The sequence below is a fragment of the Haematobia irritans genome, chromosome 5, assembly GCF_050003625.1.
Source record: "Haematobia irritans isolate KBUSLIRL chromosome 5, ASM5000362v1, whole genome shotgun sequence".
In the NCBI taxonomy this organism is placed as follows: domain Eukaryota; kingdom Metazoa; phylum Arthropoda; class Insecta; order Diptera; family Muscidae; genus Haematobia; species Haematobia irritans.
In genome coordinates, this window is record NC_134401.1 from 173216574 (window position 1) to 173232909 (window position 16336).

The 16336-nt window shown below is 36.9% G+C and overlaps 3 protein-coding genes across 4 annotated transcripts; 2 read left to right on the forward strand and 1 right to left on the reverse strand.

Moving 5' to 3' along the window:
• The first annotated feature begins 1183 nt into the window (after positions 1-1183).
• LOC142240173 (uncharacterized) lies at positions 1184-6892 on the forward strand. The gene has a single exon (XM_075311875.1). The coding sequence runs from the start codon at positions 1184-1186 to the stop codon at positions 6890-6892; it is 5709 nt and encodes a 1902-aa protein (XP_075167990.1).
• A 1325-nt stretch (positions 6893-8217) lies between these two features.
• On the forward strand, positions 8218-15994 carry rig (gem nuclear organelle associated protein rigor mortis). Its single transcript, XM_075309287.1, has 9 exons — positions 8218-9771; positions 9833-10184; positions 10239-10407; positions 10467-10626; positions 13466-14295; positions 14353-14524; positions 14582-14732; positions 14990-15247; positions 15568-15994. The coding sequence occupies exons 1-9, from the start codon at positions 8346-8348 to the stop codon at positions 15677-15679; spliced, it is 3630 nt and encodes a 1209-aa protein (XP_075165402.1). The 5' UTR covers positions 8218-8345; the 3' UTR covers positions 15680-15994.
• LOC142237847 (cilia- and flagella-associated protein 206) lies at positions 10425-12894 on the reverse strand. 2 transcript variants are annotated; one of them, XM_075309290.1, is made up of 6 exons: positions 12834-12894; positions 12145-12775; positions 11905-12076; positions 11496-11845; positions 11198-11437; positions 10425-11140 (listed from the first exon to the last, which is right to left on the reverse strand). In XM_075309290.1, exons 2-6 carry the CDS (start codon positions 12772-12774, stop codon positions 10655-10657), a joined length of 1878 nt encoding a protein of 625 aa, XP_075165405.1. In that variant the 5' UTR covers position 12775; positions 12834-12894; the 3' UTR covers positions 10425-10654. The 2 variants fall into 2 exon arrangements, with proteins under 2 accessions (XP_075165405.1, XP_075165404.1); XM_075309289.1 differs by having other exon boundaries at positions 12145-12886.
• Positions 15995-16336: the final 342 nt, after the last annotated feature.

The window sequence follows — 16336 nt, forward strand, 5'->3', positions numbered from 1 at the left end:
TAGCTCCCATCGATGCAGCCCAAAACATAAGGAATACCAGAAACCTGAAAATTTTCATTTTAGTCTACGTTGCAGATACTATTGACAGACAAACCTTTCCAAACTCAGTAGCAATGGTGTCCTTCTCTTCAGGAGTTCGTGGAAATTTGATTACTTCCGGAGCTATGACATTTGTCATAAATTCCAAAACATTGCTAATAGAGCGATGGGTACAAGATCGGCTCATATCAAACAAATTTGCCACTTCCCTGATAGTGGTTTTGTTGCCACAGAACCTAGTTTGAAATGTTTTGAATACTGGTAGGGTAAGTGCCAAGAAGAACTTACCATAAAAATGCTAACAATTGTTTCTCTACGTTGGTTTGAGGTCTTCCTCCTTGGTACGAGCGCTCAATTACAACAGACTCAAAACGTTCCATTAGGTATGTGACACTTTGGCGACTTACGCGGAAGTTGTTTTTAAACTAGAAATACATTTAATGTTGATGTATGTACTGCATTGATGACCTTAACTACCTCTGCATCTGAATACACATGAATGACATTCTCCACAAAATTATTTACTCGGCAATGAACCTTTCTTTCTGGCTGTAATATTGCTATGGTTTCTTCATCATCGGATGATGATGACGAATCTAATAATTCGTCGATTATATGTCGCGCCACTAGTAAAGTCATGTCTTTATTTTCCATTTTAAAATTAATAATTTTTTGAATTTTGTGACAGCTAAGAAAATATGTGAGAAAATGTGTTTTTCACGTCACAATCAACAGAATATGCAACTCTGTTTCTCAGGGCAATCGCAGCACTCTCGTTTGTTGGCAGTGCTGAAAATGCCCGTAATTTGTCTCTATGCGTGGCACTATTTTCACAACAGAATTCGAAGCCTTTTCGCACTTTTGCCTGTTTTTTTAGAAAAGAACCTAAAAAGTACATTTTCCGGGCAAAATGCAAAAAAAGTGCACATTTTTTACAAGAAAAGAAAACACCATTAATTTTGCATTCTAAATATTTTTCATACTTATGTAACTATTTTTTCCAATAGAAATAAATTCTGTCGACTTTAAATTCGCTACCCTCTTTTTATTTGCGCCAACATTGTTATTTCGCAAATTTGATTGCAATTTGTCGACATTAGTACCTTGCCGTGTGTCCATTGTAAAAAAGAAAATTTATGTGAAAATGTTACATTCTCCACGCCGGAGCCCCCGCCTGCAATCCGAAGCCGCTGGAACTGAAGTCCTAGCAACAGGTGAAGACAATCAGCCAGACAAACCGACTGTGGAGAAAGGAGTGCCACCAAGTTTGACACCAGCAAAAACAGTGAATGCCGGAATGGAAAAAGCGTCTGAAGTTGACGAATTGAAGAAACAAGTTGCAATCCTAAAACGTCAGCTAGTGGAAACTAAACAATATTTAGCAAAGAGCAGTACACAATGTCAAAGTTTGCAAAAAGCTCTACAAAACGCCACCGCAGGTCAAGGCCAAAATTCGGATAATATAGCAGCAAGGCCGAAGGAAAGTCTACTTTCATCATCCAACGGATTACTAAACCCTGCAGAAACCAGAGAACCGCCAGAGCCGCCATTGCCAATAAATCCCATGCCGCCATTGCCATCAAAGTCACATGTAAGTACAAATACAACCTTTAGTGCCCCAACAACAAACTTTGCCACTACGTCCACCATTTTTTCGACGCCGCAAACTAATATGGCGAGCACTATATTGCCATCATTTTCTGCCAATAATGCAGCCACCGCGAACACAACCGCTAACGTAGTCTTCGCTCCAAACACAATACAAACGTCAACGCAAACTTTCACTTATCCCCATATTCTGCCTAGCCTCACAACCTCTGCTCAAAACGTCCTCCCGCAAAACGTGATTTGTTATACACAGCCGAATTTAATGCTGCCCGCGAGTGTAGCCGCTGCAAGAGCAGTACCATTATTAACAAATACACCTTTAAGTGCAATCGGGACGTCAGCAGATAACGGAAATACCCAAGCGCAACAGAACATTGGCGCCACTTCGCAGTATCATGGTTCAGTGTATTCCCAGTTATCTTCGGCAGAACATAATTCTTCCGTTCCAAGAAAATTACAAGATTTGCCCCAGTTTAGTGGATTACCGGAGGACTGGCCAATATTTTACACCGCCTACGTGCAATCTACAGCAGCCTATAATTACACTAATTTGGAAAACAACCAGCGCTTGCTAAAATGTTTAAAAGGAGATGCACGTGAGACTGTGAAATGTTTATTAATTCATCCGGACAATGTTAACGAAGCCGTAGAACAACTTCGATGTAGGTATGGTAGACCGGAACAATTAATACAAAGCCAGTTACGAGGTGTCCGTGAATTGCCACAAATTTCGGAGCAAAATATGGGGAAGCTAGTGTTTTTCGCCACAAAGGTAAAAAATCTTGCCGTATTCTTACAATCAGCAAATGGGCAGCAGCACATCGCCAATCCAACGCTGCTTGAAGAATTAGTTCATAAATTACCCATGAGCAAAAAGATAGAATGGGCAAGAGTAGCAATCAAAATTCAGCCATACCCGACAATTATGGATTTCAGCAATTGGATTAACGATGTAGCCGTGATTATAAATAGTATACAAGACAGCGAGAAAGACGTCAAAAGGCGTGTTTTATTGAATACTTCAGAAAAAAGCCGGCTGCAACAACAAAAGCCATGTGTATTATGCAAAGAAGAGCACAAATTAAACGACTGTCCTAAATTTAAGAATCTTCAAATAAATGAACGTTGGAATGAAATAAAAAAGCATCATCTTTGTTTCTCGTGTCTAAATGGAGGACATGGTACACGCAACTGCCGTCGCAAAAAACCCTGCAACGAAGATGGATGTCAACGTTGCCACCACCCACTCCTACATGAATATGCCGTTGCTCAAAACACTACAACAGCCACCCAGTCATCACAAAACGTTTTAAGATGTTCTTCTTCGACTAATAGTAACAAACTCCTTTTCAGAATTCTCCCTGTTACTCTGATTGGAGAAAACTGTCAGCTGGACATATTTGCATTATTCGACGAAGGATCATCTTTAACAATGCTTGACAGAGGAGTTGCAGAAAAGCTTGGTGTGCGGGGAAAAGATGTTAATTTGAACGTGCAGTGGTTTGGTGGTAGGTCAGCCAGCGAAAAAGCCTTTACATTTAATACATTCATCCGTGGTCACAATAAAGGTAAGCGCCATCTATTGAGAAATGTTTATGCAGTATCGGATCTTAACTTACCACCACAAACATTAACCGAAGATGATATAAGTAGGATCAAAGGCATACACGGACAAATTAGGCCATACACCAATGTTGTGCCAAAGCTCTTAATTGGATTAGACCATGCTCATTTGGGGTTGCCTGTTGCTACACAAAATTCTAACCGATCTTTTCCAATAGCCTCCAACACAAAACTTGGCTGGGTGGTATTTGGCCCATGTAACAACACTGTTTTAAAAACACCGAATTCATGCCTATTCGTAGACGTGTGTAAAGACGACAGCCTTCACCAACTTGTTGTTGATTTTTTTAATGTCGAGAGCATTGGTGTGAGATCCACTCCCACAATTGTTAGCAACGATGACGCCAGAGCAACAAAAATACTTGAGAACACCACAAAACGAGTAGGTAACCACTTTCAAACCGGTCTTTTATGGAAAGGTGATGACGTCATTATGCCAAACAGTTATGATATGTCTCTAAAGAGACTGCAGAGCATGGAACGCAAAATGATAAGAGACTATAATTTCTCTGTTGCCTATAAAGAAATTATAGCCTCTTATATTAAAAAGGGATACGTGCGAAAACTTTCTAATGAAGAAAAATTAAAATCAGATCCGAAAAAGTGGTATCTTCCGCATTTTGCCGTCACCAATCCAAATAAGCCTGGAAAAATTAGACTCGTGTTTGATGCTGCCGCGCAAGTAGATGGAGTATCGTTAAATTCAAACCTTCTTAAGGGACCTCAAGACATCGAGTTATTGTCCAACATACTCTTTAATTTTCGAAGAGGTAAAATAGCAGTGTGTGCTGACATCAGGGAGATGTTTCATCAGGTGTTTGTGCAGCCTGAAGATCGCATCAGCCAACGTTTCTTGTGGCGAAACGGTGATCAAAACAAAACACCTGATGAGTACGAAATGGTAGTTATGACGTTTGGGGCTGCTTGCTCTCCTTGTTGTGCCAGATTTGTTTTGAAGAAGAATGCGTTCGAAAACACCCATTGCGACATAAGATCGATTGATGCCATTATAAAACACCACTACATTGACGACTATGTAGACAGCTTCGATTCGGAAGACGAAGCAATTCAAATATCAACCGAAGTACGGAATATACATGCAAGTGGTGGTTTTGAATTAAGAGGGTTTGCTTCTAATTCTGAAAATGTTTCAACAGCAATGGGTGGATATGTTGAAAATAAAGAAATGCTGTCTGATATAGTCTCTGAGAAAGTGTTGGGCGTTTTTTGGGAGTGTTCCTCCGACAATTTTCGTTTCAAAACAAAGTTTCACCGAATTGATGATGCAGTTATGTTGGGAAAAAGAATTCCGACGAAACGTGAACTTTTGAGCATAATAATGTCAACATTTGACCCAATAGGATTTTTAGCCTGTTTTATTGTAGGGGGCAAATTGATTCTTCGGGAAGTATGGCGTCGTGATTGTAAGTGGGACGAACAAATACCACAAGATGTGGCTAATTCCTGGGAATTATGGCGAAAACAACTTGTTGCAGTTGCAGATTTTATAATACCTCGCTGTTATTTTCCTTTGGGAATGCCATCAGAAATTACCCTCCACATTTTCGTCGATGCCAGCGAATACGCCTTTGCCGCCGTTGCTTACTGGCGGTACAAATTAAATGGAGAAACACACTTAAGTTTTATAACTTCTAAAACAAAATGTGCCCCTTTGAAAACTGTTTCTATACCGCGTCTTGAGTTACAAGCGGCAGTTCTGGGGACGCGTTTGCTTCAAATAATTTTGAGTGGTCACAGATTTTCTCCAAAGTCATTTACATTGTGGAGTGATTCGAAAACTGTAATTAAATGGATTGGAAGCCAACACCGGCGATACAAGCCCTACGTGGCACATCGAGTTTCCGAAATCTTATCGTCAACCGATATCACTCATTGGAAATGGGTTTCAACAGAAGAAAACGTAGCGGATGAGGCCACAAGATTTTCAGCAAATGTGGATTTATCTCCAGAATCTCGTTGGTTGTGTGGACCCGATTTTTTAAAAGTGGAAGAAAATAATTGGCCTCAATATGTGATCCCAGATAACTTAAAAGAAGGTGATGAGGAAGAAATAAAAACAAAATTTAGTCTTATGGTTGTAAAATCCGCTCTTATTGAGATAACCCGGTTCTCTTCTCTTTTAAAACTCTCCCGTTGTGTTGCATGGGTACTTCGCTTTGTAAACAAATGCCGAAAGAAAAACGATAATTCACTGGAACATGGTTTGACAGCAGACGAATTGGCTAAAGCAGAAAAATATTTAATAGCACAAGCACAACAAGAATGCTTTTCAACAGAAATAGTTTGCTTAAAAGAATCGAAGTCATTGCCAAAAGACAGCAGTTTAAAACAATTGACACCTTATGTGGACGATGATGGGTTGCTGCGTGTATATGGCCGTATTGATGGTGCAAGCTATTTACCATATAGTGCAAAGCGTCCCATTATTTTGCCTCAAAAGCACTTCTATACTACATTGGTTGTTCGTTTCTTTCATTGCAACATGAAACACCAAAACCATGAGGCCACTATTTGTGAGATTCGTAAAAAATATTGGGTGCCTCATATTCGTCGTGTGCTTAGAGCCGTTGTTTCGAGCTGCATGTTGTGCCGACTATTGAAGGCTGAGCCTAACGCGCCACTGATGGGTCAGCTCCCAAAAGACAGATTAGTGCCTTGTGATAGGCCATTTCAAAATACCGGCGTTGACTATTTCGGCCCGCTCGCAGTGACAATTGGGCGAAGAACAGAAAAACGGTGGGTGGCTCTTTTTACGTGTTTGTCCGTTCGTGCCATACATCTCGAGTTGGCTCATGATTTATCAACAGACTCGTTTATAATAGCCTTGAAAAATTTCATAAATCGGCGCGGTGTACCTCATATAATGCGGTCAGACAACGGAAAGAATTTTGTAGGGGCAAATGAGGAGGCAAAGCGGTTTGGCGAAGTGTTTGAGGTTGGTCGGATACAGGATGAGCTATCGGCGAAAGGCATTCAGTGGCTTTTTAACTGCCCCATAAATCCTTCAGAAGGTGGTGTGTGGGAGCGCATGGTTCAATGCGTGAAGAAAGTGCTACGAATCACCTTAAAAGAAAGTTCACCAAAAGAACACATCCTGCACTCGTTATTGATTGAAGCGGAGAACATCATTAACTCTCGCCCTCTCACACATTTGCCTGTGGACGTCGACAGTGAAGAGCCTTTGACACCAAATCATTTTTTAATAGGCTATGGCAATGTGGCACAAACTCCAACGATCGATGAACCAGATGGAAAGTTGTTTGCTCTTCGAAAGCAATGGCGGATTTTGAAATCTCTTCGTGATCGCTTCTGGAAGCGTTGGGTGTTAGAGTACCTACCTACACTTACAAGAAGGGTGAAGTGGTGCGAAAGGGCTACACCTATTAAGCAAAACGACGTTGTATTTGTGTGTGACCCAAGCTTACATAGGAGTCGATGGTGTCGTGGCATAGTGGCAAAGGTTTATACAGGTGCTGATGGCGTGGCAAGACGGGCGGATGTCAAAACGGCGAGTGGGTTACTTCAGCGTCCGGTCTCCAAGTTGGCGATTCTGGATCTGGTTGATGGTGAAGCGGAGCGCTCCACGGGGGAGGGGATGTGATGAAAAGCCCTATTACAATTTATCGATCACTCATCCGCATCTCCGTTGTTCGATTATCATTGTCTCCTTACCGCAGTTCTTCATTCTCTCTTGTTCTTGCCTCACACTATTGCATATAAGCTGACTTGCATAAAAAGAATGGAGTAATTATTTGGCGCTTGAACTGAGAGGAGTAAAAAACTGCGGTAAGGCTTAATTTTGCATTCTAAATATTTTTCATACTTATGTAACTATTTTTTCCAATAGAAATAAATTCTGTCGACTTTAAATTCGCTACCCTCTTTTTATTTGCGCCAACAATTAGTAAACACTTTTGCATTGATAATTCGATTTCCTTCCTTTTGGTGTCATAAAACAGCATTAAAATTTATTAACCTGCGGGCAATTTGAAATTAGGAACGTACTGGACGCGTGTTAGAATTGATTTCCAGCAGAAGGAATTCACAATATCCATTTTAAACTGATAATAGCATATGAATTAAACTGACGATGTGATGCACATTTTCATCCAGAAGTTGTTGATTTCAACAATTTGTTGTTTATAACAATTTTAATTGGTTGCACTTCTAATGTTTCTGGAAACTTTTTCTTGTCGATAAGCCACTCATTTTTCATTGGTCAGCTTCTTAAAGTTTGCAAGAATGTAGCATCCAAAGATTTTAGTTTTCTGCAAAGAGATTTAAATTTAGTGACTTCTCTAAAGTGTTGATTAAATTTTTCATATTGACGTACCAATTATTATAAACTATTTGAAGCAGTTCCAGTTAATTGTCCACCATTTTTTCATCGGTCAGCTTTTTAATGTTTTCAAGAACGTAGCATCTAAAGATTTTAGTTTTCTGCAAAGAGATATACATTTAGTGACTTCCTTAAAGTTTTATTTCATTTTTTATTTTCACTTACCTATTTTTATAAACTATTTGGTTATTTGTCTAAAATTTTCCATTTTTTTAATTTCTTGCAAGACCACGAACTTCGTTGCACAAATAAGTATTGAAAACCACATGGTGTTTTCGTTGCATTTTAGGTAGTGTCAAAGTTTTCTCATATTATCTTCAACACCTTTTCAAAGATTTCGTCAACATTTTAGCAAATTGGAAGTAATTCAATTTGAAGATGTATTGAAGATGAGCTATTTCAAGTCAAGTTGAATTTATGTTGAAAATTATATTTTACCCTCAAACTGAAAAGTTGTTGCATTTGAAAAACGCTCATCCTGTGTTTATTGGGGTATTATTATTTAGCACTTGCAAAAATGTTCCAAATATTCGGCAACTCTATTCCTAACAGTAAATTATCATCTGTTTCAAAGTTAGTAAAAAGTATACCTAAACGCGGTAACCCCGAATAAATAGCTGATAGGATAGCGGCATAAAGTTAAAGGAGGAAAGTTAAAGGAAAACACGTTGTTGTGGTTGTGACAGAAACGAGATAGCCCTGTTAAAAATCAGAAATGACTAGGTTTCCATTGGTCGCACAATGGAATTTAAGCCGCTGTTGCGTTTGCAGCCCAGATGGCGGCATATTATATGTTGGGTCTCGCAGCATCAATTACATTGGTCCAATGCCGGATAATGGTACTGCACCTGAAATTAAGTTGTTCCACAACAAAAGCATCCCAATGAGTATAGATATTGATCCCCATTGGGGTGAAAATTCGAGAGAAGGAGGCGTTGGTATTAACGATGATACTACCACAAAGCTCTTTGTTGTCCTATCTCAGGATAACTCTGTTCAAATTTGGGATTTCAACAAAGGGTGTGCACTTCAAGGCCATAAAGCCCACGTAGCATGTATGCGTTATATGGAAGGCAATGGTCCATCTCCTCAAAATGCTGGCGACGTCTTTATTAGCTATATGATCAACCGGAATGTCTTGTCTGTAGACAATCAGGACATTGTCGTATATTGTGTTGCATCCAACTCATTTTGTAGACGACCTATGTTTATTTCGCCGCGAAACCATCAATTAACTGCGATGAAATGTTCACCTTATCACGAAAACTATTTCGCTGTGGGTACCAGTAGAGGACTAGTTTTACTCTGCGATCTGCAAAAGATGGTTACGATATATACACTGCGTGGTCATGACGCGGCCATTACCTCTTTGGCCTGGAATCGGGTATTGGCTGCAGATCTTTGCCAACCGAGTTTAGACAAGGGAGGAGAAGTAAAAGTAGAAAAGGCACGAAAAAAGCCAGTTAAGTTAGCAAGAACAGATACTACTATTATTGATACCGATGACATATTTGATATATACGATTATGATTATTTGGATAATGAGTTCGGTGCTACACCACAAACTAAGATGGATCCTATTTCAGAATTTGTGGGAATAGAAAAATCCAAGGAGTCTTCGGGTACTGCCGCAGAATTTGATTTTGCCGAGGCATGTCAGAGTCTTAAAGAAGAAATTAACGCATTGAGAGAAGATCAGGGGGAACATATGTCCTCAGAACATGTGTCGGTTTCATTGGACGACTGCAAAAATTCCAATATAAAAGACGACACGTCTTCCTATGATAGTGCAAGCGATAACGAGGAAGAAAATGCTAGATCTGGGCGTTCCGAAGGAAGTATAGTACGTCTAGTATGTGGAACGCCTTCGTCTGAGGAGAGCCTAATTGTTGATGGCTTAGATCGTCAACAGCAACTTGTGTGTCAAGCGGATGTCCATGCTTCCCACGTAGCAGAAATACAGACAGAGCCATCTGTAGCAGATGAGGATGTAAAATGCTTGTCACCGGAAGATATACTAGGGGATATATTGCTCGCTTCAACAGGAATGGACGGTTCGTTGTATGTTTGGAATACCTCATCTGGTGCTGTGTGCGACCATCATAAAATTCGAGGATCTCATATTGGCAAAAATAAAAAAAGTATGTGTGGGTCCAATTGTTGAGATAAACAAAATTAACAAACCATTTTTTCAATTTACAGACGTGAACATTGAAATATTCTGGCTCAATTCAATTTCATTCATAACTTCAAATCGAAGTGGTGAGCTCCAAGTATGGTCCCTAACGTCCCCGACAACAAACACTCAACACTCTTCGGTGTCTACTATGCCACAACTAAAGCAATATAAATTTAAGGAATGTAATAAAAAACGCACTAAGCAGAAATCTATAGTGGCATTTGCTGTTTGCCCCAAGCGACAAATGTTATGGTGTTTGTCCTCAAACCGAGAAATATTTTTGGAAGATTTGGCATCAAATAGGACTATATTGAAGTACGGTTGTGTTTCGACAAATATATCCGCCTTACGTGAATGCCCCGAAGATATGAACAAGTAAGTTTCGGGATTTTTACCACTACCGTCATAACCAAATGAATCTTTTTTTAGAATCGCTTTGGGTTTCTCCGATCGACGAATTGGAGTAATAGATATATCCAAACTATCTCCATCATTAATTCATATTGACAATTTTGTGCAACGTATAGAGTCTCCGGTTACATCTTTGGTGTGGAGCCCTGATTGTAAAAAATTGGCCTACGGTACCGTAGAAGGAAGGGTGCGGAATGAAAGCGGTTTTATGTAATTCTTGTAATTTATATATTTTTTCTTTTGCAGATTGGTATAATCAATATTGAAGGTGGCCACAAACAACAACCACTCGCACTCAACTCTGTTTGCGGAAAAACCATATATTCAATAAACTGGCAAGAGAGGTACATCTTCGTGGTGTGCAATGAGCGCATTGCTGTTTATGAAGACAATCCCAATAATAAAGGTAAGTAATCGGTGTGGAATCTTTCATGCTATTGCACGAAACGGCTAGATTTAGCTTGACATTGGTTGTGGACATTCCGTTTACCAGAAGAAACCTTAGTTTGTGTACAAATAGTTTGCCGAGTTCGTACATTAGCCAATTGTATTGTCTTCCTATGGTAATCCCATACATTCCAAACGGCATCGACTTGGTTTTCTGGATGGATAAATGATTCGGTTTGAGTTGCCGATTCCGTTTTGGTCGCAATAGTTTGTTTTAATAATTCAATGTCTTGGCCTATAATTTGGTCATCAAGTTCAAAAAGCAATATCATATCCGCAGAAGATAAAATAACGTTTTTTATAGTGTGCGTAAATGTAGAAAATCTGCGCTGTGCCAAGTGCGCCATATCAATATTGGCAAACCCAAAGTTTATATCCGATTTTTCACTTAATTTTTTCACATACTTGGCTTGTACCAAAAGTCCTCCAGTTAAAGCCATCGTCAATCCACAATAGTTTTTTAGAATAGTTTGCTGAAATGAAATTTTTGTTTGTTAGCGAATACGAATATAATAATAAGGCATACTTACTGACTCCAAAGAGTCAAATTGTCCATTTAAAATACTATTCGTGAGCTTTGATTCGTCGAAAGAAGCGTCAATGACAAAACTGCTATTTCTACATGCGGTTTCAACAGTATAGTGGAAATGATTTTTCATGTTGTCATTCAATAAATTATCCAAATTGGACTTCATTCTGTTGATATCGGCCAAGATATTTAAATGCAAAACTAATGAAGACCAAACGTTGCTAAGATATATAAAATGGGGCTGAAATGACGATATTATGTTGCAAGATTTGATTGATTTATTAGTAAATTTCACTTACAAATATGATTTCTGTTTCAATTGCCGAGCGAAACTTGAGAATATCATTTATTTTGTCTATGACAGATTTAAAATTCTTTTGCGTGGCTTCGATTAAATGTTCTGTCTTTCCAAAGACGACCTTTATACGCTCCAAATATCTATTGTATGTAACAAAAAGTATGACAAACTTGTTGATTTCATGAATTTTTGCCGGGGTACAGTAAAATTCCACCTTTTGTTGGGAGACATTAATTTTCAAAAGGTTCTGTATAACCCGCGTTCCCTTTTGAATACACTCGGATGCTTGTTTTAAATCCTCATCTAAAGCTTTCTTTGTATTGCGCTGTGCCATCTCTAATTTCGTTATAACTAAAATTTGAAATAATCAGTAATTTGAAAAAAAAAAAAACATTTTTGAATTTTTTTACTGTTGTCGTCCTTGGCATTCTTCCTATAATTATTGAAAGTGACTATGCCACAAACGGTTGAACTTAGCTTTTGTAGATATTCTAGACGATGGTATCTTTTTTTTAAAACATACTTCTGAAGATCGCCTTTTCCCAAAACACTATGTAAGCTTTGTCTTGTTTGTTTTAGAAGCTGTTAAAAATGTAAATACATTTGTTTTTAATTTCCGTATGACAAAGATACATGCTACATGTACTCACTTCTGTATCGGTTGGACAGCCAATACTGTATGCTGTAATAATAAAAACTAGCATTTTATCAAACATTTCGTCTAGTTGTTTAGAATTGCTATTTTCCGGATATTGTAGTATGCCCGCGCTTAATATCTTTAGTTTTTCTGTAGAATCCAGTTCATATTTTCCCTTTGCAGATTCAAAATCAAGAGGTACACAAGTTTTGAAAAAGAAACTCATCTTTATGTTGCAAATGGTAGCATCTAATTTGTGCGTAAGTTTTTCCGCGCATTTTCGCAAAAAATGTTCAAGTTTGCATACAGTTATATGGTTAGGTTTCGGCAAACCCTCGTTTACATCGCGTATCAATATATGCAAAAGGTAACTGCCAAAATATTTGTCAATACCCAAGAAGTTTTGTTCACACTCTTCTACAAAATAGGGTACCAAATCGTCAATGGTTATAAAAGGTTTAACATCAGTTTTTGGTTTACATGACGCCCTTTTTAAAAAGTTTCCCCAATTGTTTCCTTTATTACTTTTGTCCTCAAATATCAAATGTAGGAGGAAGTCACCAAATTTCTTGGATACATTTGCTTTCGACAACTCTTGAAGAAAATCCGGCAAAAAATCCCGTATGTTTATAAAATAATTCATTCTGAGGAAAATGGAACGATGTGATTTGGAGATTCTTGAAATGCTATTACTTTGTTTACCAAAATTATTTTGTGAAAATATAATTATTGTGTCATGTAATAGCAGCAATGTATGATTTCAAATTTAAACTAAAGAAAGAGTATGACATTTTTTTAATGATTTGGTCGCATAACAACCAAATAAATAATGAAAAAGATTTATCCAAGGCAATGTTATTTCAAGGTAGTTTCACTATTACAAAACAATCAATGGCAAGCCGAAAGAAAGCCTAATATTATGTTCCAACTGACTCAGTTCTCCAAAACATTTCACCGTTCACACCGAGTTGAGATGTTTTAGTTTGACAGTTGCCATGGAAACTATAAATTTCCATTTACTCTAAATTCAAATATATGCAACGTTTGTTCAAATAAATACCGCGACCGCAAAGGAAAAAATGTTTATTCTCATTTTATATGTAAAAGACAATTTTTAAACAAGTTCCTTAATTTCATAATTCCAATTCAATTCCAATTTAATAATTTAACGAAATATTGTTTAAATCAGTAGTTTAATAAATAGTCCCTATGTTCTTCAAATCCTTTATTTATTGGTTCTTTTTTCTATAAAATTTATTTCGATAATTTGACATATATTTTGAAATATTTTAAAGAGGATTATAATTCATTCTTTTATTTCCGAAATTTTTTAGACGCTTACATTATTCCCGATATCACATGTGTCTCCGCCATCTCCCTTAGAAATAGCTACCTTTTTGTGGGAACACAAAATGGTCGTCTACGCCTATATAGTCGCAAAGCAGGAGAAAAATCACAGTATTTTCAATATGAATTGAAAATAGAATTAGAGCTGTCATCCCGCTATATAACCGAAATTTCCTGGAGCCCAATAGCTACAAATAAGTTTGCCGTAGTATCAAATGCCAACAATGTTAATATTCTCAAATTTAAAGATGAAACAGGAACTTTGGAAATGTTGCATAAATTTGATATAAAATCTACAAAGGCTGCAAATTCGTGTGCTAAGTGGAGTAATCGAAATGACAATTTATTGCTAACTTGTGGTTTTGATGGAGCCATTCGTGTGTGGGATCTGTCAGCTGAAATATCAAGTGAACGCTTTATTAAATTATATCATTGCCCTATGAAATGTGGCCTTTTTCTACCAACGGATGAAGACGTGTTGTTATGCGCCGGTACAAGTACATCATTAGAGCTGATTGATATGCGTCTGGAACAAAGCGATGAGAATCTAGCAAAACCAAAACGTTCTAATAATCGTACGTTAGATAACGTACAATGGGCTACAAAGGCTTCTACCCGGCACGACGGCAAACCAGGACAAGGGCCAAAAAAATCTAACAAAGGCATGGAATTAAATCCTAGCTGCTGTCTAGAACAAAAAAATTGTCCGGAACAAAGTAGCGTTGGTACATGTGAAGATGTTTCTAATATGCTAGAGAAGCTTGAATTAACAAAGGACGACAAAGCTTCTGCCAATTCCTCTTCAATTTATATGAAGGTATGTTTTATAATATGCAGTATTTATTTTATTGCTCACATCTACATATATCTACAGATACCTACTACTTTGTTATATTTAACCACAAAAGAATTGAATAAAGATGCCGTGGATGTTATGTACAATATTTTATGCCTAACAGTTTGTGAAAAAACGACCGAAAACAAATCTTTGTGTGCCAAATTATTTGGATCTAAATCTGAAGCTACACAACTCTTGACAGATGAATGTGAGTTTTTTTGTTACGACAGTAAAACATAACATTTTTAATATTTTATTTTAATAGTAAAAAATCATCAAAACAGCGAATCTAAAGGAATATCGAATATTCTTATGCCACAATTGAATGGAAGTATAAAAGATGAAATTCTCAAATGTGTTCAAGCTAAACAGCTCTGTGAGTGGCATGTGTCAATAGCTCCAAGCATTTCTTATGGGTACGTATATACCAGCTATCTGTGGTATTCTAAAAGAAACTCATTCTTTGAATATCTATATTGGAATAAATTGAATCTGGGTTAATGTGAACTGAAAATTCACTCTATCTGCTTTGACGAACATATTTTTATGTGGCGCGCAATGCATAGAGAATATTTTCAAGCGTGAAATTCTCATCGTGCAAATAAGTTTCTTTAGAAATCCACATATATTTTGGCAAAATTTTCCAAACTTATTTTAAATAAATTTAATTTAGTTTTTGGCAAAAATGTTGTCAAGCATATGCTGACCAATTACAAGAACAAGGATGCACATTGCAAAGCGTAGTGTATATGCTTGCTATACACATGGAACGTGAGGCCATAGAAATCCTCATGCAAAAGAATTACTTTAAGGAGGCTCTTCTACTATCGCGCATATATTTGCAACCGGATGATCCATTGAATAACAATATAGCCGAACAATGGATAACACACCTTTATAATAATGGACATCTAACTGGCGCTGCTTTATTGTAAGTGATATATGTATATGAATAATTTATTATAGTCTATAATAGAGATAATTGATTAGATAGACATCATTTTGGAAAAAAATTAATGATAATTTTTTCCGAAATTAAAGATTTTACGTTAACCAATTGATTTTTTGAACTAAATATATATTTATATCGCTAGTCTGCATTAGCACATTAACAAGAATTAGTACAATTTTTCACATTTCTTTTTTTAATTGTTGCTATTTGTCATGGATTAATTTCACTTTTTATTTCTTTTGTAACTTTTTTTGTTTTGTTACTATTAATGTGCACCTTTGATTTACTCTTAATTTTAGATGTCTCTTAAGCCAGCAGTATAATCGTGCCTATGATTGCCTCGTAAAAATTAGGAATACAGGAGCAGATATTGAACGAGTTATCCGTTTATTGAAGAAATCGGACAATTAATTTCATCGTTACATTCCATTTCTACCATAAATATGTAACAATCAAACCAATTTCCCAAATCAATATTTATAATTTAGATAAACTTTCAACAAATAATAAAAACTGATTGGGGGACACCCAATAAATTTGGGGAACGATTAGTATAGCTAAAAGCATACATATATTGTTGTACGTGGTGAACATATTCTGTATGAGTTCAATGATTTTATGAAATAACTTACTTTAAATTTGAAATATTTTCGTTTTCATACTGCATTCATTTTTATTATTAAATACATTGTTTCAAAGAAAGGATTAAATAAAAATAATATTGAATGTGTTGGTTATTTTTCTTTGATTGGAAATTATAGCAGTACTTTGGTCTTTGTCATATAAAATTGAGGATCCACGTATGTCGTCATAATAAACTGAATAGTCCTAGTGAGCTTAAAATATGGGCTACCTCTATACCTTACCTAACCAAAATTAGCAAAGATAGTGCACTAGTATAGTCGTCCCATAACTGAAAAGACTGTATTGTGTATAGTGAAATGGTAAACAACGGATATATGCCGCCGACGTCACTTTATACTTCTATGGTCATCATGTAATTTTAACAGTTAGTATAAAGATTTTTTATTTTTTGATTTTTATTTCGAATCCATACAACAATGGCAG